At 39.0% G+C, this 24,240-nt stretch overlaps 1 protein-coding gene across 1 annotated transcript in view; it reads right to left on the reverse strand.

Annotated features, from left to right (window-relative positions):
* rims4 (regulating synaptic membrane exocytosis 4) overlaps positions 1-23,555 on the reverse strand; it is a 70,186-nt gene extending 46,631 nt beyond the window's left edge. The window contains exon 1 of the mRNA XM_026167306.2: positions 22,269-23,555. Coding sequence (XP_026023091.1) covers positions 22,269-22,365 — 97 coding nt within the window. The 5' untranslated portion in view covers positions 22,366-23,555. The remainder of the gene's footprint in view (positions 1-22,268) is intronic.
* Between the last annotated feature and the right edge of the window lie 685 nt (positions 23,556-24,240).

The following is a 24,240-nucleotide window of genomic DNA, read 5'->3' on the forward strand; positions in this document are numbered from 1 at the left end:
ATATCAGAATTGGGTATTATTCCCCTCAGACATGATAAGGTTTACCTAATGCTCTTGAAAGGTGAATACCATTTCCCCACTATCCTAAATGTCATCTCTATATAAATATCAGCAAGGGCATTTCTCCCAGTCTTTTCTCCTCTCTGTTCTCCACCGCTGAAAGAGGGGGAAAAAAGAATAAAAATAAAATCTCACTCCAATCTAAAATAGCCTCCTGCATTTCTGGTGAATGTAGTTCACAGCGTGTGATGAAGTGTGCCTGCTGTGATGTAGCACAAAAAGTGTCTGAGGTGACGCACAAAAGTTGTGATGTAGCAATCAGTGAGCCAGGACTCATTAGTTTGTCTCCCAGCAGAGAGATATTAATGAAAGCAGAGCAGATACAAAAATAGTCGCTCTCCATTCAGACAACTTATCTGACCAACATACAGACAGGGAGACTTGTAGACAAGGTAGGTCATACCTTGTGGCCTAACTCACTCAATAGGCAGATATTTCTGCAGTGAATTGGGATCTGCCTTAACATAAATCTCCCAAAATTGATTTCAGACTTTTACTGGTAAAATGTCTAAAAATGACAAAATAAGTATTTGCTTGTGATGTGCAAATATGTGTGAATGTTTATGATAGAGTGTAAGTTAGTTTAAGGCACTTTGACAGCAGTAGCGAGAATCCCATATACAAATAATATTCATGAATATATGTCAAATATGTCCTTAATTAAGACAAATATGACATGAAAGGAGCAGCTGTGTTAGAGGTGGGTTGCAATGTGGCTTGCAGATACTGTAGACAGCAGTCTCAGGCAGCTTAAAGCAGCTTAAATAGCATGCTCTATAGAAGTTTTGCACTTGCAAAGTCACCAGCATTATGAATCATTAATGTATCTAAAGTACTTAAGAAAACTGTTTTTTAAAAATCACTTCATGATTCACAACTTAGGAGACACTGCCAAATATAATCTTGGCAGTGTGGTCAAATTTTCTATGTACAGCTACAGACAACATCTCTCCAACTTTCCAAACAGCATCACAAATACATCCCCTTCTTGCACAGTGGGGTGTTATCATGTCAAAGCCCTGTCAGTGTTACTGCCATAGAGTGAACTGTAGCATCATATAACTTCCCTCTTTTCTCAGGAAGGACCTTTTTTTCTGAGAAACCCTTTATAAAGTTTAAAAACTCAACTTCACACACTTCTGGGGCAGTGTTTGCCTCCTGTGCCGTGCTGAGAGATTGTGATGTATCCATTTGCTCACCCACCCTTCTGTACTTCCACAGTGAGTTTGCCTCTCTAGGCCACATTTTGTGTGTGTGTGTTGGGGGGGGGGGGGAAGTGAATTTTAACTTGACCTAATTTCTCACATAGGGAAGAAGAAGCAGAAATCTAAAACTGCTATTGGGAATACTTTATAGAAGTCCTCCTCCTAAATTGTACTGTACATATTATAGCCAATTTAAAAGCAGACTCCCTGCTTATTTTAGTTCTGCAGATAAATTTTTTTTAGCAATTATCTATATGTAATTTGTCAATCAGGTTATTGTTTCCATTCTTCATAACATGACATATGCAAAAATGTGTTAATGCATACTTTGTTGGAAAAGGGACAGTCATCGCTGCATGTCTGAACCTCTGTGGATGAATCAGTGGTTAAATGAAACTAAATGGATGTACAGCAATACCCAGTGAGTGAAATTACTTTGTCACCAGTAGACTATTCATTACAGAAAGAGATGATTTGGCATAAGGTGCCTGTCAGATTGAGAGGATTCTGGGAGGCGCTGAGAGAGTTGCATTTATTTAAAAAATGACTTTCCTGGTAGCGGTACTACAGACGATGACGAGCGATGACTAAGGCTGGAGATGAAAAAGAAGCTGCCTTTTCAAAGCTTTGGCACCACATATGATGGGCAAAGCAGAACACTGAACGCCGGAAGAAGGAGTCAGCGCTAATTACTTTATTGGTAGATAAGCATTTTTTTAACCTTCCTAGAAATTGAGGGTTTTGCTGAGTGTGCTATACTATTTTTGAACACTGGGGAGTACTGTCACAGTCTTATGTGTTTGGCCAGGAGATACCCCAGTTTGAATGCCTTGCTCAAAGATATTAGGATAGATTAACTGACAAACAATGTTTCAGACTGATTATAGTATCAGGATAGTTTTGCTCAGCTGCAGGAGTTTATTGGCACAGCTGCTGCCCGTGAATTAATCAGTTTCTTCTCATTTAAGCAGCAGTGTGATGGCACCTGGGTCCCTTGTACACATGCCTCTACCACAGTGATTGGTGCTCCCTGTTTACAGGCTATCTAACCTAACACCAAGATACATGACTGTTTGGTAAGATGGTCTTTGTACAGTTAGTGTATGTGCATAAAAAAGTAAAGCTGCCTCACTAACACAAGATCGTGTTTGTAGTTAGAGGACACTCGCAGTAACAGTCTTGTTACACTAGTTTGCACATGAAACGGAACAAGATGGGGTGATAAAGTGGTAGCCACCCCTCATCTCACTTTAAACGAGGATGTGACTGAGGCCAAAGATTATCTGACATCAAACTAGACATCCATCAGATCATGCATGTAGTCACAGCTGAGAGGTATTTAATTAGTATGAGCAGGCACTACTAATTAAGTGTACCATACGTACTTATTTCTGCATTTCCCATATAAAGTTGTATTATTAGCTACAGTATGTAAGTACAGATTCTCACAGTATGTACAGTAGTATGTGCTTGTAAAGTGTGTCTCAGTTTTTCAAAATAAAAATAAAACTTGTACACTCAACAAAGTAGGGAATTTTTTTATATTCATATTAGCAATTTAAGCAGAAGATAGATGTAATGTGGAGGTGCAAGGTGAATTTAAGGGAGTGACTGAGTGAGTATATTCGCAGGCTTTTATGGTGTTCGTTGGGCCTCATTAGCTGACCATCCTCCCAGGTCAGCCCAGTCTATTGATGTTGGCCAGGGGAGCATGTTGATCATGCATCATGCAATCTCTGTTTTAGCATATATACTGTATATTTAAATCAATACTGTATACAACAACAGCTCTCAGAGAGCACTAATTGGTAATATGGAAATCCATATTGACAGAGATTTTAAGATCTAGAGTGGTTTTGTGAAACTTTATGATGTCATTGTGACTTTGTAGGGCATCATATTGGAAACATAAAAAGTGCATTTTGCTGTTCTCACCAAGCCCTCTAATATGACATATTACTTGATACCTTGATTACTTGATTCTTAAAAAAAAAATTTCAATGTCATCATTGACCTTGAGTGCTAACAATGTTAGTCAAGGTCAAATGCTTAGCCAAACTAGGTACTCATGTTCCCCGAGGCCTAGTATATTGCTGTGAAGTTTGAAGACGCTCCATGAAAAACTGTGGGTAATATAACATTTTTACAGATTTTCAGATTTGATGTGATCTTTACCCGATTTTCAAGAAGATTAAATCAGCTCACATTTGTATTGGTGCCATCACACAAAACCTGAAAATTATATATTGAAAACTGTGCACACTAGACTGCTAACAAACTCCTTTCAGAGGGAGAAATATAGGTGCAGTTAAGGAGAATGAAATCAAAGCTTTCTCTTCTATGTACATGCCTTATCTGTTATCTCCTCTCAGGTGAAATGAAATGTCCCTGTGACCTGTGAAAAAGTTATTGATGAGCTGCCAATATTCTGATTAACCCTTTATATTGATTGAAAATCTCAGTTACAAAGATCTTCATTTGTCATTGGTTCATTAGTGAACTTGCTGCACTCTGGTTGACCTCCTCCTCCTCCAACATGATGAAAAGCCATATCGTTTTTGCAAGACTTGCCGAATACCTGTTTGGTCATTTATGAGCTGCCAAATATGCTAATCTATGGATTCTACAAGATTTACAGTGGTACACTTTGGCACCAAAAAATCAGCAATAAATTGTTTTGTGTTAACTTTTACTTAACCAGGAGATTTTTTTTAATTTTATTTTTCCAATAATGTCCTGTGCCTCTAGGTTATGTAAGCTACATGGTGTAATCATCTGTATCAGACTTGGTCTAGCACATCTCCCAGCATCCAGTTACTGTATCTTTTTTTCTTGTTTCCTTAAATCACTTTTAATAAGTGCCCATTGCCCAACACTTATGGCTACGAGCAAACCTCAAGCCGTGCTTTTTAGAAATAAGTTGGCATTTGTCATCAGCCGTTAAATGTGACAATATTGTGAAACAGGTCAGGCCATCTTGGTAAGTTATTCTGTCTCATGTACAGTACACACTTCTCAAGTGGTTTTGCTACTGTTAACAGAGTTAAACCAAAGGAGCTGCCTGGGTAAGGCAATCAGAAGCAGGAAGTATTCTCACATCGGCAGCTTCAGAAGTCACATGGGCATTGTACTAGTTAGCATTTTCACTAGTGAATAATTCTTTTAAGCTTTAAACTCAGTCATGATTCACTACTCATTCACTCGCTCATGTATATTTATGCAGCTTTTTGTTCCATGAACTGTGCATGCATTTCAAAGGAAGCTGAAAATTTGAAGTTCTATACTATTGTGCATAAGAAAACAGCAGGGACAGTATCAAATACCATTTAATGTCTACACTAAATTTTTATATTGGCATGCACAAAGTAGTACCAAACACAGTGTATGTTGTATTTAATAAAGGAAAGTATTGACTTTTAATTAAGGGGATTATTACGAAGTTATAAGGTCACGTAATCAACAAAATAATACAATTCATGCTGTCATGAGCAATTTGATTATATTTGTTGTTAAGATCTTCTAATGTGGGCGAACATCATATACTACAAACACTTAATAATAATAATAGTGGATTGCATTTATATAGCGCTTTCGGAGCCCTCAAAGCACTGTACAATTCCACCATTCATTCACTCTCACATTCACACACTACAGTTGTAGCCACAGCTGCCCTGGGGCAGACTGACAGAGGCGATGCTGCCATATCACGCCATTGGCCCCTCTGGCCAACACCAGTAGGTGGTAGGTGAAGTGTCTTGCCCAAGGACACAACGACCGAGACTGTCCGAGCCAGGGCTTGAACCGGCAACCTTCCGGTTACAAGACGAACTGCCAACTCTTTGAGCCACGATCGTGCACTCAAAACGCTTTATATAACATGCCTCATTGAATCATTCATACCAGAACTTTTTTCTATGCTTTTTCTACCCAAGTGCTTCCTGTCTAACATTCACACACATTCCAGAAAGAAACTTGGCGTTCAGTATGTTGCCCAAGGATACTTTAGCATGCAAACTGGAGCAACCAGGGATCGAACCATCTACCAGTGTATAACCTGCTCTACCTCCTGAGCTACAGCCAGCCCAAATCCCTCTGTAAGACCAGCTAAACACTCACTGGATAAAAATACTAACAGAACCTCATTGAATCATTTCTTTCCATCCCTGTGGCTTCTGAGAAAAAGTGCTCAGTCTAGTGACATCAAGGAAGATATGAGGACACTGACGTCAGCATACGTATGCATTATTTACTTGAATACCACTTCCACACAAATCTAAGATTCTCATTGCTCTGATTTGAACATACTGGATGACTGTTTCTCATCTATAAAACATTTATTGTGTTAGAAGAACAAGCGATGTTATATTCAGCAAAAGGCTAGTTATTTTCCGATAGAAAGACAAAGAGAGACAGGAAGAAAAAATAATGTAAAGAGGCAGGGCCTCTTGGAAGAAGAAAAATATCTGTCAAGATGGCGAGTTACAAAAGAGAAGAAGCCCAAATTAAAAAGAACAAGACAGAGTTTGAGTGGCAGGATCGAGAGCTACAGAAAAGATAGAGATAAAATGAAGGGTTGGCAGCATCGATGAAATGTGATAATGAAAGGGAGAAAAAAAGAAAGATGATTTATTTCTGCTCCTCCATACTGTAAGTACTCTGCCACTGAAGCAATTTAACAAAGTGATAAACAGCTTTCCAGAGAATTACACAACTCATATTTATCCTCGTTGTCTGACAGACCCCATACACTTAACTCTTTTTTTTACTCTTTGATACAAGCCAAAGCAGCTAAAGGAAGTTTATAAGACACTCACATGATAGAAAGAAATGTAAAATACTCAGTTTTTAATTATTTTTTACAATTTTATGTAATGCAAAGCATGTTTGATCACCATTAAAACTTTTTTTCAATATTTACATAATTTTGTGTAAAATGCAAAGAACGGCAGAGTTTGTTATTTTATGAAATCCCTATGGTGGTAAAAACTGATATGGAAAAGATATATATAAATCTTATAAAGTTTGTATCTGTCTTGTGTGAAACTTGTATGAAAAGCATACAAGAGTGAAAACAGATATAAGATCCCTTGAAAAATCATATAATGAAACTTGTATGTTTTGGATACTTACTAAAACAATATATGAAAGTAATGAGAAAGTGGCCACTTTCATGAGTAAATCATGTAAACCTTATATGATTTACTCATGAAAGTTTTTACTATTTCTTTTCCATATGGGAAGATTCATCCATTCGTTTTTGTCTGCTCTTACAGTTCCGGGTCATTGGGGGCGGAGCCTATGCCAGCTATGATAGGGTGAGAGTTTATCATAAAATATGTTTTTTTAATTACAGTTCTGTTGTTTTTACAAAACAAGCCCTATGAATGAAAACAAGTCCCATCCATTGGCCCCTTAATGCAGTGAGGTCAACCTGTACCCTTACCGGGAAAACAGCCTCAAAGTATAATATTTCCACCTCCACGTGTGACTGTGGAGGTAGATAGTATTCACTTAATCCAAACACTGCTGGTTGAGTTAATGCCAAAGAGTTTGATTTTGATTTCATGTGACCACAGAACTTTATCCCAAACCATCTCTGTATCATTTGCCTGTACATGTTCCCTATGCTTGCAAGCATAGGGGACCTTGGGCGCCATTACCGGTGTAGTGTGTTACCAATGGTGACACACTACACACGAACAAGGCTCCTCCTGTGTAGTTTTGGGCTGATCCACAACCCCTTCTCATGATCATCCTCACCCCATAGGCAAGATCTTGCATAGAGCTCCAGACTTAGAGCATTTGATGGTCATTTTATAGTTCTTCCATTTCCAAATATTCGCACCAACAGTTGTCACGTTCTCACTAAGCTCCTTGCTGATGGCCTCGTAGCCTATTTAACCCTTGTATAGGTCTATAATTTTGTTTCTGACATCATTTGACTTTGGTTGTGCCCATGGTGATGGAGAGGTTGGACTGGAAGAAACTGATTCTGTGGACAGGTGTGCTTCATACACATGGTAAATGGACTGGTTCACACGCATTCATGCATTGGAGAGCAACTTGGAGTTAGTTTCTTGCCAAGGATATTTGGCATGTAGACTGGAGCAGACAGGTATCGAACCACCAACCTTCTGATTAGTAGGTGACCTGCTCCACCACCCAAGACTTCAGGAGGATCAGGAGGATCTGTAATTTAATGACTGATTAATTGCAATCTGTGTGCCATGTGGGCACAGACTGGATTCTTGCCCACTGGAGCCAGAATTCAAATACTTATTTCACTCAATTGCAGGCAAACAAATTCATAACTATTTACTTTTTGGGTTTTTTATTGTTTTTTTTTATGAAAATACTTTGTCCTATCAGCGTTTTTTCATCTAGTACATCTGTTTTGACTCTAACCTGATAGTTTTTTTTTATTTTTTTAACGGATCAAAAAGGAAAAAAATCTCGCAGTTTACTACATGCAAAACTTTGCAGTCTTGTAGCCACTGTACTAGTGTTAACATCAGCATCCCAACATGTTCTGACTGTTACTCTAATGATTAGCAGTTTAAAGATTTTTGACTTGCAAAGTTACCATAAGGCAAAACATGCAGTAAGTACCATTGGAGTTTAGTGTATTAGCATCCCAGCATTTGCTAATTGGTAGAAAAGTGGATGTTCAGTGCTAAAGACTGTACTGGACCTGAGGTACAGTACAATGCAGAACAATACATGTTCAGAAACCAAAAAATATTGTCCTCATTAAGATAAAAAGTTAAAAAGACAACTTTTTAAGTTTAAAAAACTGATTAGTTTCAGGTAATCAAACAGGTCCCTGTACAATCTGAAAAGGAAGCATAATAAAGTCAGATATGGTGTAGGATTATCTTATCAGACTAGTGTCTGAACCAGTATAACATTTCTATCCAGCACATTATCAGTGATAATATCTTGATCAAATCAATGGCAGTGCAAGAACCCTTTTTCTACTTACAAGCGATGACTGGACAGTTTTCTTGTGTTGCTGCAGGGAGAATAAATCACTTTAAGGAGCACCAATTTTGTTGGTCCTTTCAATGAAATAAATTTAACATGATTTTGGCTAGTTCTTTGATAAAGGACTCACACGTGCACACAAAAAGCCCTTGTGTAAGCACTCACTCTCACATCCACACAAGAGAGTCCTCTAACCTCTATTACAGCTGGCACTATGGTGATTTGTTCCCGCCAAGGTCTATATTAGAACCGCAGGGCAGTGAAGAGGAATAACTGGTCCAGAATGGAAGCAGAGGCTCCAACAAGCACTTTTTTTAAAAGCAAGAAAATGCCTGAGCAAGGACTTTTGAAAATAGACTCTGAAGAATCAAGTATAACAATGAAATTAGAAAGAAATGGTCCAAAGTTGAGTTAGATCTATATTAGAATTATTTTATACGGACACTAGAGGTCATTTTTAAGGAAACCTTCTCCAAAATATTATAAAGTATTTTACACATCATAACTTAGAGTTGACCTGAAAAAGCAAATTTCCTTTTTTACAAGTAGTAACAATCCCAAAACTTATTTTCAAAGTATATTTTCTTGTACCAGCTAATCCAAGCTCACTCTGATATTCTAACAGCTGTTACAGTTTTAAAATTTCATAACGCCAGATGACAAATTGTCTTGTTTTTAATGGATTATTGATAATCTACTGTGTGCACCCCTGGTTTGTCTAAAAATAAAAAAGGACCCAGTAAATAAGGATGTATAGAAAAAGACAGGTTGCATATGTTATCATTAAACAAAAAGCCTAACATCTGTGTTACTTTCTTTTCTTTAGTTAGTCCTCTATCACAGTAAAATGAATTATCTTTCAACATTTTGACAGAAATGTGGATAAAAAAGAATTATGGATACTTTTTGTTCTGATAAACTAGCGAAATATCACTACAAAAGTCTTCGTGTCCTTAAGGTGCTGTTGGAGAGAAAATTCTTGGTGGTAAACTGATTCTTGGGGGATTGTAAATGGCGATTAATAGATGTTAAAATATAATTAATTAATTTTGAAATGAATGCTTTCAATTATATGAAAAGAGACCACAAATCCCCAGAGCTGCAAACAGAATTTGGAACACTACTGAGAAAATATCCATGAGCATATCTTTGTACAGTGATGGACTATTTTCTACTCACAAAATCTCTCCCAATGAGAGGACATCATATTAGATTCAGTGCATGTTACATACATCTTTACAGCAACTCCTAATATTCATTACAGAAACATGTTCCATAGAAAATTCAGTTAGAGCCAGTGAACATCTTTACACTCAGTTACTTAGTGTAGATGCAACACTTCTGCAAGAACAGAGACAAAAAGCGTTGGATAATCTGAGCTTAGTTGATCCAATAATAGCATCAGATAATTTTCTAAGCTTTTTGCTATGTAGCTTGATTTTATTAGCATTATGATACCAAACAAACGGATTGTAAATGTTACTGCTAAAATTCTGAGACATCAGTAGGTGGAGCACATGTTTATCTTCATGCGGTTTCATGAAAAGGGCTCTTTCGCGAGCATTTCAAATTTAAGAAATTCGAGTAAAACTAAATGAAAGCGGTGGCTGTGATATATTTTCTCTTAAGTGTTCACAAATTAAAGCATCAGAAGGGGGAGGTCATGAGGAGGGGAGGTGGGGTGGTTGTGCTGCTAGCTGCAGCCTTAATTTAAATTTATCAGATACGAGAGTGGCAATAAATCTCATCTAGCACTCAAATAAGAACATTTGCCAAATGTTATGGCCTTGACCACTGTCACCCACCCATCTGCTTAACCTCTTCTGTGTTTTCATGATATGTAGATCCTGCTGTGCAGTCCTTGAACCATGATTGGACCCAAGTGCCAATTAGTCTGCTTCCAGGATTCATTCGACCCTGATTGGAAAGGCAACCCATCCAGCTCACCAATCAGCAAACTCACCTTGTTGCTGACATCTAATTTAAGGGAAGCACTGATGTCATTCGGGCAGTGCTGTGATATAATGTGAGCAGCCTGCCCCTGAGTCTCCTGTAGTTCACTGTGTATTCGTCTTTACTGTGCAGATTCTGTTTGGTAGTAATTTGAAGTGAGTTAACACTATGCAGATGTAGTTCAAAGCTGTTTAACTGGTTGTTTTTCTAAAGAGTTTGTTTCATTGAATCATATTACTGCCAATTTATTCAGATTTCAGGACCCTTGTTTTTACTTTTGCAGTTTTGTCTCTTCTTTTTAGTAGCCATTACCGTTTTATTGTTCTTCGCTTTACAGTGTTATGTTTCCTTTAGCCGAGCTAAGAAAGGACAAGGACTGAAACTTTTTCTATGAGGACAGAAAAAGTGCATGTTTTCTCAAAAATTATGAATTTTCAGATATCAATTGTTGTCCTCCCTTAAAAAGCTGCTTAAGTGTATACACAAGAGCTGTTTTATTTGCCAGAAAAAGGACATAGTGTAAAATATATTTTGCTGACACATTTAATGTATTTGTCTTCCAAAAATCTCTTTGGAAATACGATAATAACACAGAAAACACAACAAAATACAGCTGTAGTGAAAAAAAATATACAGATGTTGGACTAATTTAGTTTCTAATTCAAATTCAGTTTTATTTATATATATATATCGCCAAATCATAACAACAGTCATGTCATTGTGCTTCATTGTGAGGTAGACACCCTACAATAATAAAGGGAAAACACCAAGCATCAGTAAGCAAGCACTTGGCAAAGGTGGAAAGGAAAAACCCCTTTTTAACAGGAAGAAACCTCTGACAAACCCGGCTCATTTGCTGTAACCAGTTAGGGGTAAGGAAGGGAAACAAGGGTATGGGAAATCAAGATTTCCACTCACTAAGATGCTTTAAAATAATAAATCTGTCATTAATTCCTTTTCTTTTTCTACAATATATTGAATTATTTGAGTGAGAGGTTTTATTTAGACCCAGAATGGGTCTAAGCACTGACTGTGGTGTCTGCAACATCTCGCAAAAATGATGTTCAAGCAACAAAAATAAAATCCAAGTTGCTATAACTCATAGCTAGTTTTTGACAGCACGGAAGATGGGCATAATGTCAGAAAACAGAGAGGTGAAGAGTCAGGTCACTGCACAGGAAGAAAGGACTGCCAAAAGAGGAAAAGGAGCGGGAAAAAATTATGACAGGTGAGAGCAGGAGGTGAAGGAGACAGCAGAAAATTAGAGGCAATGATGGCTGAAAAGAGGTGAGGGAAGACAATGAAACATGATGATAAAAGAGAAGAACGAAAGGAAGAAGAGTCCAAAAACAAATTGGACAAAGGGGGAAACTATGAAGTAGGAAAAGTTTTTTTTTTACTTAATATTTCTATTTAACTCATTAAAGGTTCTAGTAATCACAGCAGTTTACCAGGAGCCTGAGCAGGAAGTGGTGATTTTAACCTGTCATGAGAGACAATGGGAGGTGGCTGTCAAAGCTCGTCGGATCAACACATTCAAATTGCCTCTCGGTGGCTTCCTGTCATTACCACACAAAGCACGGCTGTTAACAGGCTGTGGCATTAAGAATGAAATCTCACTCTCATTCATTATGTAACGGTATGTTTGGAGAGGAATCGCAGAGGCTGTCTCGTCTGGCTTTGTCTCCACTTGAAACCCACGTCAACTTGACTTCCTGCTCTCAGGCTGTCACAATGCAGCCTGTCAAGACAGTCAGGCATCATTCAGACCTTCATTTCATTTCTGTACTCATCTTACGTATTTTTTTTTCTACCTTTCCCTAATTCTTTGGCTTTCTTGTTATTTTTAGTCCTTGCTTGGATCCCTGCATCTCGTCCTAGTGTCTGAGTCCAGCCCCTATTTGGAACTATGTCAGTCTGAAATCTGAAGGGGTATTTAAAAGGAGATCAGTTATTTTAAGCACCCCCAGTGAGTTAGTTGCCAGTGTAAATGGTGTCTGGAAAGCACAAATTCTACAATAGGGTCCAGCATAGAAATCGATTTATTTCATCAATTATCTAGTATCACTGAAAGCAAGAACGCTTCAGAGTGCCAGATGGTTCTAGCTCGCTGTCAGCAAGTAATCCATTCATTTGCAGGCCTGCTACACCAAGAGAATGCTTTTTGCAATAGATATAAGCCGCAATATCTGATAGCTAGTCGCTCATGTTTTATTAGAACCTCATGAGTTGCTGCCTGCTTTAAAGGTCAGCTGCATTCACATCACATTTGCCTAACATACTGCTGAATGAGGAATCGGGCAGCTGTTTAAACTACATTTTATGCTACAATTCGCAGAATGCATGCAAATACAGAGCTGCTCTTGGCCAGATGCACTGATATGACAAAATCTTTTACATTTCTACACAACTAAGTTTCCATTTACACTTGGGATAATTTTAATCACTGGGTGAATTAAATGAAAAGATTTTTTATTTTGGGTGTGATTTTTACAAAGGTTGAACTGTGCAGGTGGATAACTTAGTAGTAGCAGGACACATTTTCAGTGAACCCATTGCTAGCAAATTCAGTATCAACACTATGCATCTGCACACGTAACAAATGCTTGACTTGATCTGAGCTTGTGCTTATGTCACACAGATTGAATATGAGTGCTGTTAGGTCTTTTGGAGTCCATTAAAACACAAAATAACAAACAAAAAATGTTTTTGTTTTTGAATGGATGTTGGTTTCTGTTTGGATCTACACAACCAGACAATACTGCCAGTAACACAACATAAGGAAGCAAGAAGGACACAAAGGATGCGGAGTAAGAGCTGGTAAATGGCTGAAACAGGAAACCTTTGCCAATAATGCAACACATGCGCACAGTAGGGGGCTCTGTTCTGTGGTGGTTGGCATAGCTATTCGTTATTATAGTAAAGATGGTGGTGTGTGCTTTTTCTTTTATTTTCAATTAGAATTGCATTTGTTTTGTGCTTTGGATGCTGATCGTGATGTGAAAATAAAGAAACCATAATGCTGTGCAGCTGAGTAGTACTAGCGTGAGCTGTAGGAAAAAACTTACCATCCTTTTTAAGCTTTTTTCCCTCTTTTTTATTTAATATTTAAAAAAATTTTTCACTCAGACTGAACTGGTGATCCGAGGTCCCCTTTACTGCCCAAATAATTACTCTTAGGCATTTCATTAATGTCTTTCAAGCAGTAACAATCGTCTCTAAAAGGACCTTGCCATTTCCTTGATTTCCATTTTGCTTTGTGTTCAATCTGAATAAGGCTTCAAAGAAATTCAAACTGTCTTCTACAAAGCAGTGAGCGACATTCGGCACAGAGAATTTGCCAACATTAGATCTTCGTCTCCTCGCAGCTCTTTCATTCCCATTGGTGTGAAAAGAGACGAGCTGCTGGTTTGTTAAAGAGGATGTCATATTGCATTATAATCTCCGGGTAAGAAATTCATCAAACCTTCCCCTGCCATGTGGCGCTGCTGACGTGCTTTTGTACCCCGTGGAGAAAAACACTGTGTTAAAGCAACAACTCGATCTCTGTTCCCGCATCAGACTAAAACACACCTAAGAACACACTCCCTGCTGCCATATTGCTCAGTATAACAAATGAACACCTGCAGCCTTTACCTCCCTCCCTCCAGCCCCTCCTCCTTGCCCTCCCTATAGAATAGACCTCCTTTCCTGGCAGTCCATTTTTTTTACTCTTGACTTTTCTGGGTCGTCTCTCTAGCTTAGAAGCACACCAGAGACCTCTCTGCTTTTTCTGTTCTTCTCCTCAGTTCTTCCGCTACTAATTCATATCTTTGGCATCTTTCTTTCAGTTATTTTCATAAAGAACACTACTGCACAGACTTTGCCTTATTTTGACTTGGAAATATTTTGCTCTTTTCCTTAATCTCTCCACTGCCTTCTCTTCATACACTTGGCCTCTGTGTGACTTCACAGCAGAACAGAAGAGGAAAACGAGTTGTTATTCAATGAAGGGGAGCAGGGGAAGGAGGAAAAGAAAAAAACAAGAGATGCAAGAAGGAAGAGAGCATGAAAGATTTAACTTCTTTTTAAAGCAAGAAGGGAAAAGGAGACCTATTGTGCTATTGTACTTTTTTTCAGTCTTACCTTCTTCGTCCCTCCTCATGCTCTTCTTTTCACCTTTACCACTTTTGTCCTATTCCTCCGTATCTATCGCCAGCTGATGTTTGACTGATATCCTCTTTCTTCATGTCATTTTTCCATCCTGCTTCTTTTCTTTACTCGCTCCACTTATGCTCATCATACATAAGTCCCAACTCCCTTCCTCTCAATTTCCCTTCATGTCATTCTGCTCACTCTCTCTCTCCTGATTTGCAGAAGGCTAATGTCCCAGATCCTCCTTTTAGAAGTGACATCTCGTCTAGCTGCTTTATGAAGCCATAATACCTGATGCACATTCGTACTTCACACACACACACATTTAACACTTTCATTTCTAACTAAAAGGTAGTTCTTTTAATGTTTCTATAGGAAATCTGGATTCTGCAGTTTAAATAAATAGACACTAACACGTGTCCTCGCAGAGGAGCAGTCCAAGTGTAAACCTGTACATAATCCTGCTGTTGATCTTCAGATTTCATCCTAAATTAGCTAAGTAAGGGATAAAATCACCACTTTGGAAGATTTTCCTAATTTCCTTCTCCTTATGAGAACATTTTGTTCCCACAAGCAAAGAATTACTGCAGCACACACACTCACACAATGAAATATAAAGTCAATTAATCTCCCAGTACAGCAGCACCAGGAGCGCCTGTTCTGTTTCTATTAGAGTTTTTTTTTCTCTATCTGATTAATGGCAGGATTAGAGTGAACGAGAACAAGTCTGAGAGGAAAAAAAGTGTTCTCCCTAAAACACTTAAACATTATTGTTTTCATTTTCATTTTACATTCAAAGAAAAAGAGAACTTGTCTCTGCTGGTTGTATTTTTTGTACACAGCATTTTTTTTTAAAATCAGATAGACAAAAAAAATCTAGTTTTGGACTCTGGAAAATAAAACTGGACCGCATTCATATAGTATTGTCCTAGCCTTATTTACTACTTAAAGTACTTGCAGCTGTTAAGTGGACAAGCAGGGCTAGTACAATGAAATTTGCAGGATCAATCAGGGGCTGAACAACACAACAGTGTAGAGAACACAATAACATGCATAAGATAAAATGGCTCAACTTGGGGAATGGCAAAATACAATACAGTATCACACAATGTATTATAGAATAAGAAAAACGTGCAATAGCACCAGACTAGTGACCTCATAGGTCGTCTATATAAAGTAGATCACTCAGAAACACCAGCCACAGCTATGGATATTTAGATGATGTTTACTTTATACAGATGATTTCTAAAAATCCACAAATGTAATTTAAATAATTTACTGACAATAAGACTAATAGTTTTTACTTACAATTTAAGGACCTTACATTGATTTTTTTTTTACTGATTGTGTTTCTCTGTATCTTTCACACATTACCAGTGTGCGTCTCTGGGTTTTGGACCCTGTCCCGTGCTGATGGATAGGATGTTGTGTTATATGAGATCATATTTGCAACTGACACAAATTAAAGCTTGTTGGAAAATAAATAAATAAATAAGCTCAGACACATCACTCATCCAATAAAGTAAAGATATGAGGCTTTCCATTTCAATTCAACCATCTCACAAGTTCTTTAGGCTCAATTGTTCAGCTTTTTGCATGAAGCATTTTTCATGGAATAATATCGAGTGCTGCTATGAATGCCTTTACTTTTACTTTCCAGTGATGATACTTATCCCACTTATGGTAGACACTCAGGTGCAGTTTTGTAGGAAGATTTGACAAAAACATATCATAGAAGAGGCACAACAATTAGTTTCTGCATCCACTGAAGGGGGAATCAGCTCAGAATAAAATGCAGCAACGCATACTGAGAAGCTTTCATTAATTACATCGCTAAATTGGAGCATTTCTCACTATGTTATCACTCTCGTCACTTTCCTTTAAAAAGCACAGCTGAGTGCAACAAGAGGACATTCGGCAGCAAAGTGTGTAAAGTCAGAACCAGAAGGAGAAAATAAGAAAGTGGCATTTGCGCTTTACGGCATAAAGTTACTTCTGGAATAAACTCCATTACTGTGAGATTCACTGTTCCCTGGGACGTTGGTTCAAACAGATGATAGGGGAAAAAATGCATGCACTGATGACTGGCTTTCATATTTTACATTAACGTAATCCTGGAGAATCAACTCAGCTGTCAGTCTGTCACCTAAATGGTGAAACCTGACACCTGAATTGCTAATAACACATGCATGGCCTACATAAGGCTGTGTGTCATCAGCTGGGGCATGTACTATAAGCATGAATTCATTTATTGTTGTTTATTTTTTAACTATCAGGGAGTACATAAACTCTATTTACATGAATCACAGCTCATTTCCCACTTATTTGGTCAATTAAAAGGCTTACAATTAAGGATCAGTCGTCCTTTTTTTTTTACCAACCTACAACTGTTCTGCTTTTCCCAATTATGTGGTGGCTGTTTCATTTTAACGGGGACCTATTATTATGGAGTTGAAAATAATCCTTATTTATCTTATACTGGGTTGTAGTGTGGCCCCTGAGTTGGTTTGCCAGTCTGGAGGTGCTTTAGCTCATTTCCTGTTAAGACCACTTTCTTTTAAAGCTGTTTTTTCTCCTGAGTGAGCAGAAAAAACTGTCTCAAACAGAACATTTAGAAAAGTGTGAATCCAGGGATTACTTGTACATACCCTGAGCTCAGTACTTAAACCTTCCCCATGTTTACACCACCATTTTATCAGTATATTGTATATGTCCGTCTTCTATTTGTTCAGCTACTCCTTTTAGGGGTTTGCACACCTTCCATTTCTCTCAGAATCCTCCTCTGTCACACCAACCCTCCAAATGTCCTTCTCAGTGGTTGTCCTATTCTCCTGCCTGGCAGCTCCATATTCAACATCCTTTGTGCAACATATCCACTGTTTCTCCTCTGCACAGGTCCAAGTCAACGTGCCCTAGACTCGCCCCTCTAAAATATGCTCATTTCTAATCCTGTCCATTCTTATCAGTCACAAGAAAAATCTCCAGCTGTGCCTCCTGTCTTCCTGTTAGTGCCACCGTCTCCAAACTGTAAGTCATAGCAGGTCTCACTACCATCTTGTAAATTTCCCGGTTATTCCTGCTGCGATCCTTCTGGAACAAATCACTCCTGATACTCATCTCTACCCTCGTCACCCTGTCTACACTCTCTTTTTCACCTCTCTTGTGCACTGTCTACTGCTTTAGGTGGTGAACTCCAGGTATTTAAACGCAGTCACCCTTACTACCTGTTTTCCTTTCAGTTTCACTGCTACATCTGTCTCCCTCTCACTCATACACATATTCTGTCTTGCATTATTCACCTTTACTCCTCTTCTCTTGAGTGCATACCTCCACTTTTCCAGGCTCTCTTTCACCTTCTCCCTACTCTCACTGCAGATCACACTGTGATCCTAGTCCACAGAAACTCCTGCTTGACCTCATTTATCAACCTGTCCATCAACACTGCAAACACGAAGATGCTCAGAGCCAGTCCCAAATGTAATCCCACCCCTCCCTCCTCTGACCCATCTGTCACTCCTACTACACACACCTCACCACTGTCGCACTGTCCTCATGACCTGCTACAGCCTCACATACTTATCTGTAATTCCTGACTTCCTCATAAAATGCCACTCTTCCTCTCTCTTATGCTTTTTGTAGATCCACAAAGACACAGTGTAGCTCCATCTGACCTTCTGCATATTTCCCTATCAGCATTCTCAAAGCAAACATCATCATCGCTGCTCCTTCCTGGCATGAAGCCATGCTGCTGCCCACTGATTGTCACCTTAATCATGTGATGTAATTTTGAGGTTTCCATATTGTGTCACCTCTATTTGACAGTAAAAGGTAAATATTATATCTGTCATATGTAATACTTATTCAGAGCTCAATCTAATCCCAATATAATAAATTACATTTTTAATATTACACACAGGATAAACATTACTGACCAAATACAGAGTGCAAATATACTCCAAAACAAGGCAGCGGTGTGCTGTCAGTGACCAAGCTAAGCAAACAAACAAGCAGGACACAGGTCAATTTGCAGAAGTGTTAAGAAATACTTCCATGAATAAAATGGATGTGTTTTAGCTATAAAACACACTCAAGCCAAGCAATTTCTTCTCCTCATCTGACCGTCAAAACAAGTAGTTGTGATGGCTTCTAAAATCCTACAATTGCTTTTAGCAGTTCTTTTAAAGTAAATTTAAATCCAGCACATCAGTGAGATGTACCCTTGCAGATAGGGCTACTGTCTTGCCTTGCTTCTACTTTTTCACCTGTTCTTTCTTATTGTTGTTAGAACAGTACTCTCCTTCCTGTGCTGTCAGAGAAGCATATTTGAATTGAGCTGAAATGAAGCGAGAGAGAGGACAAATGAAACAAAGAGAGCAAGGGAAGGGGAAAAAGGAAGGGGAAGGGAAACAAGAAGTCAAGCGATTAAAAGGCAATTTAAGGTGGAAAGACAGAGCTAACCTGCAAACAGGATTTCAAAACTGCAGAGTGAAAATGGCTCAGGGAGGGAGTGAAGGCTTGAGAGAGCATGTGAGAGAGACAATGAGACAGAAAACGGGAGAGAGAGAATTAACCTGCAATCAGGCCTCTATTTAGCTGCAGTCAGCCACAATCAGCAGCCATATTAGCATTTAATTAGATGGAGAGCCACAAACCACGGCCTGTCGCTTCGCTCTGATTACCTCACACACTGCTTTCATGTTCCTGTGTGTGTGCGCGCTTGTATCTTGAGGCTTACCTGCGTATTTGCTCATACAGCATACCTACGATCACAAATGCCTGTACATATAAATTTGTTTGTCTAGACATGGGAATACGTCTATTTGTCAATGCATGAGTGCTCATAGAAGAGCGTGCTTGTGCTGGTAAGAGACTGAGCTTTCCCGTGCAGTGCTTACACCATGAAATGACTGCTTGAGTATTAGTTTTGATTCATCCTGAATACCATTCTACATGTACAATGAGATTGTGGGTGCTCCACACCAACTGTGCCTGAATAAAATATAAAAAGTAGACAGCAGGAATAAATAACAAACAGGAGAAAGATAAACAATCAAGAGGAATATATACAAAAAAATAGGAGAAAGACAGACATTAGAGAACAAAAAATAGTTGCAAAGTTCTTAAAAGTAGTGCAAAGAAAAGTCTGAATAGAGTCCCTATGTCAGAGGCCTGAGTCATGGGGTTACTCATACCATGGCTCAGATTGGTGAGGTGGGTGGGATGTGGGGGGATAGTGTTTGTTAACAATCTGAATGCCCCAGGGGAAGAACCTGTTTGTGATCCTGGAGGTGTGGGACCTGATTGACCAGAGGGCAGCTGGTCAAACGGGTGGTGGGCGGGGTGTAAGGGTTCACCTGTGATTTTGGCACTGGTTTTCCTGACACACGAGGATTTGGCTATGGCCTCATGAGGTAGCAGAGGGCAGCCAATTTTTTTTTTTTTGGTGGTGTTAGTTACCCTCTGCGTAGCCTTCCTGTTCTCAGTTGTGGCCCCTGCATACCAAACACCCAGGCAGCAGGAGAGCACGCTCTCCACTGAGGAGGGGAAGAAGGCCAGCAGCAGCTTCCGGTCCAGGTTATTCTTCCTCAGCACACGGAGGAAGTACAGCCACTGCTGGTCCTTCTCCAGGGTGTTGGTGTTGTGGGTCCAGGTGAAGTCAACAGAGATAACCACACTAATGTGTGTGTGTCTGTGTGCTCTTGAGCAGGCGCAGGTGTACACAATATTTCTAAAAACAGTCCTCTAAGCGCTGGTTTGGTTAGACACAGCTGCTGCATGTGTTGGTTTGAAAACTGCTATGATTTACTATGTAAATAATTATAACAGGTGGTCTCAGCCAATAATGGCTCATGTTCCAACTATTCCAATACTTCTAACTGTCTTTAAAATAAGAAAAATGCAGACTGCTGCCGTTTGGGCCTTTTATCTCTCCTGTATGATTTAGAAATGTCTGTGACACAAGAGCAGCATTTACACTTTTAAATTCACAGTTAAAATGTCCTTAAGGATGAACATTTTATACACATCTCTGTATATGGGCCAGCCTGTTATTTGATCTCACAGCTTTTAGATCTATGGCTATCTCTGCAATGTGTAGGTTTCCGCAAAAACAATAAAAAGCACTTCTGCATGTGTGTGGACAACATTAATAAGAGTTTGTCATAAAATGTAACTCTAAAAGTTATTGGTTTTAGAGTTACATTTTAACAAATAGACCAAGTCTTCAAAACAGAGTAACACATAAATAATTTAAGACTTGTTTTAATTTTGATCTTCTGTGTTTTAAGAATGATATGCACCAAACTTGTGTAGATTTTCAAAATCATTTGGCAATATATACTGTATGAACATATGGGATACATTTTAACATGACTTTTCTTAATAGTGTGGTAAAAACATGCATTATAACCAAACAAAGGTAATTTCATAAAGGTAATCAAGTCAATCAAACAGCCACAACAAGTGGATTGTAAGGAAGGTGTTTGTGTGTTTTTCACTGTTGTTTTCATGTTAACTGTGTGGAATTTGTTTTTTTTCAATTACAATGAAAAGTTTCTTATAAATTTTTTTATACATGAACATTGTGTTCCCCATTTACATTCTTTATACCAAAAATAAAAACCCTGGTGAAGCCAATTTACCAGGATTTTTTATATATATATATATATCTCTTTAGATGGATTAAAAGCACTTTTGCCCTTTATGTCAATTCGTTTCCACATATGTTGTTAACCTTGATACGATGCGTGGTTTCCTTTGGAAAGACAGTCATAACACAGTTTATCCACCACAGCTCATTGTCCTCCAATGTTACTTAACAAACAAACAACAGGAAACAGAAAAAAATGCATACTCTGCCAAATAATCCAGTATGAATTGGGCTCTAGAAAAGATACTAGTAATGCAGTTTTCTAGGCAGGATTAATACGACAGTGAATCAGAGGTTACGTAGTTTGCAATAATACCAGTTCAGGAGCAAAATACATTACATCATCTAATGCATCCAGTTTGAGGAATTACTTTATCCTACCAGCAATCTCATCAATGAAAGTGGATATAAGTGTGCATAGGCTTTGCTGTCTTTCTCCCTCTGCATAGTTGCAATGACAATCTGAACAATGAGAACCTGACAATGAAACCACAGAGGCATGAACGTACAGTATATGTGGTATACAGCGCAGAGACAAACATATGCAACACATGATATACCACAGCGCCACGCTCAGTCATAGACACACATACAGAGATGTAATGTCGATATCACTGGTAAAGATTTTCACTTCTTTTTATGCACTTAACATATCTGCTCTTCAAAGTGTTAGAATAGTAGAAAATGCACATTATCTACCCACAGTTCTGCTAAAAGTCCAACACAGTAATACCAGCTTACTCTCATACCTGACAGAATGCTTAAACTGACAATGACAACCAAAGCCACAAGAGTCTCTGCAGACATGACATATCCATATTTATAACTTTAGCGCCTCTAGTGGGGCAGATATAGACAGACAGTCTCAGAGCATGATTGCTTTTATTTTTAGTTGTTGTTCACTTTGTTTCAGTAAAATATTGATAGATAATAGTTCCTATTAAAGTAATATATTACTGTCTTTGTGGTTGTAGTGCTAGGCACTGCTCTCTTATGTGGTATTTTTAAATGACCTCCATCCACTATAAAAAAAATGACTGATAAAATATTGAATATTAAAAATTGAAAAAAAAAAAGGAAAAAACTACCTATTAGGTTTTAGATCAATGAACCCATGCTGAAAGGAGATTGTCCTTCAAGTTCTGGCAGGTTTTACATAACTCACTGCCTAACAGACACAAATAATGTATCTTGGAGGCCTGTGTTTTATGAATTAATCCATCAGTCATGTTGATGTCCTTTGCAGGTTTGCGCATATGTGTGTGTGTTTCATTACCACTTACCTCCATCATCCTCATCAAAGGAGTTCATGCAGGGGAAGTAGATAGCGAGGGCCTCAAAGGACGCTGACAGGCTGATGCGGCTCTGCGACCTCTCCATGTAGAGGCCCGTCGTCGGGCCCGGGTCGGCCGGCTTGGCCAAGCGCGGCTGGGCATTTTTCACGCGGAGTACGGCTCGCGGCGTCTTGGATGGTTGTCAGCTGCCCCCCACGGCAGATCCACTTCACTCCAAAAAGAACAGTCAAATGAGAGCCCCAAGGCACTCACACCGACTTGAATCGGTGCAGAAAGTTACTTGCACTGACTGGTGGCACAAGTTGACATGAAATAAAGTTTTTGCTGTTCGTCTTTCTCTGTATGTGAAATTAATGTCCTCTGGTGCAAAAACATGATAGAAATCTGAAATGTGGAAAGATATACATCAAGGTTGCTCACTTTTGATCAGGTAAATAGTTTCAAAGAATAATTATGGATCTATCTGTGACCGTGTGCTCCAGGGTTAGGTCTCTCTTTTCCTGTCATCTCTCCTCTAGTTATTGGCTTCTGGTTTGTTGATCCTCATGTGCATTGTCCTTTTCATGTCTCTCATGTCGTCAGAAGTCAAAATGAGAGTCAGGTGGAACTACTGACGGCACCCGATCTCACCTGCACCGTTAAAACGAGATCTTGCTCTTTGATTCACAGCAAAACTCCCTAAACTCTGCACTCTGCATGCCAGTCTAACATCCTCCTGTTTGTGCATTCAAAGCTCGAATTTCTTCCTTAGATCCCAGTGTAGAAAGGAAGATGTGGATGTGAGGAGACACTGATGGTGGAGGTGGTGCTGACGCCCAGCAACGTGTTGCTTTACGACTGAATCAAAGCTTTTGGTTCCTGTCGCTCAGCACTGTTAATTCCTTCCTCTTTGTACAGAGCAAAAGCATTTCTTTCAGACAGAGAAACTGACCACGAGATGCCAGGAGCTGTTCCCAGTCTGCTTCATTTCCAAGCCCAGAACATCAGTTGTAGCAGCAATTGCAAGTGAGGGCAATCTGTTGCTTCTGCTCTGCTTTCAACTGTATTACAATTGATGTTCTGCCGTAAATGTTCTTAATTGTTTTCTGTCAGCAGTTGTCGACTTCGTCCTCCTCCGTCAGTCCTGTGCCGCTCTGATGCCGTGCCGATGCTCCACTGACTGTCTGCTCCAGAGACGGGAGAGGACAGAGAGAGAGAGTAAAAGAGATGTGTGAGCGAAAGAGAGAGAGAGACTGCACTGTTAAACAGCTTGTGTCTGACTGGACTCATTCACTGGCAAGCTGCATGGAGAGGGAGATGGAGCGGGGGGAATTGGAGGGGGAGGGAGGATGGATGAGAGGGGAAAGCAGAAACGGGGGGGAGAGACAGAGAGCAAGAAGGCAGGAAAAAGGCGGTGGGAGAGGGGACAGAGTGCAGACTGTTGCCTGCAGCCCAACCAATCAAAATGTGGATGAGGGAATATGGGTGTGGCTTGGGGATTGTCGAGGAGATGTAGGGCAGTACAAGTGCACATCGTCTCTCACTCGTTCTCCTTATGTTTCAGTAACCATTAACCTTTTTTTTTGAGAAAATATCACAAATGCATAAAAGAAGCCAGCAGTCACTTTTACAATGGTAAAAAAAATACATCTTTCTTTAATTTCCATACTGAAAGATGAAGCTGAGGTATGATATTATTTAGGATCTCAACCCTCCTAAAGTAATCCACAAAAACACAACTTCAAAATGGGTCAGTGGTTGTACTTTTATTTTCCCTTAGTGTTTTCATATCCGGAGAAACCCTTAGGCATTTCTATCTAACCAGCTGGACACACTAATAAGATTTAATTAAGCTTAATATGGATGTTGCTTTCAATCTATTGATCAAAAACATAATTTAGAAAAGAAATTATAAATATAATGTTTAATGTGCACTGTGGTCAAAAAAAATAAGATGCAACTATGAAAACTGCTGTTTATG

This window comes from Astatotilapia calliptera, chromosome 5, assembly GCF_964374335.1.
Source record: "Astatotilapia calliptera chromosome 5, fAstCal68.1, whole genome shotgun sequence".
Lineage (NCBI taxonomy): Eukaryota > Metazoa > Chordata > Actinopteri > Cichliformes > Cichlidae > Astatotilapia > Astatotilapia calliptera.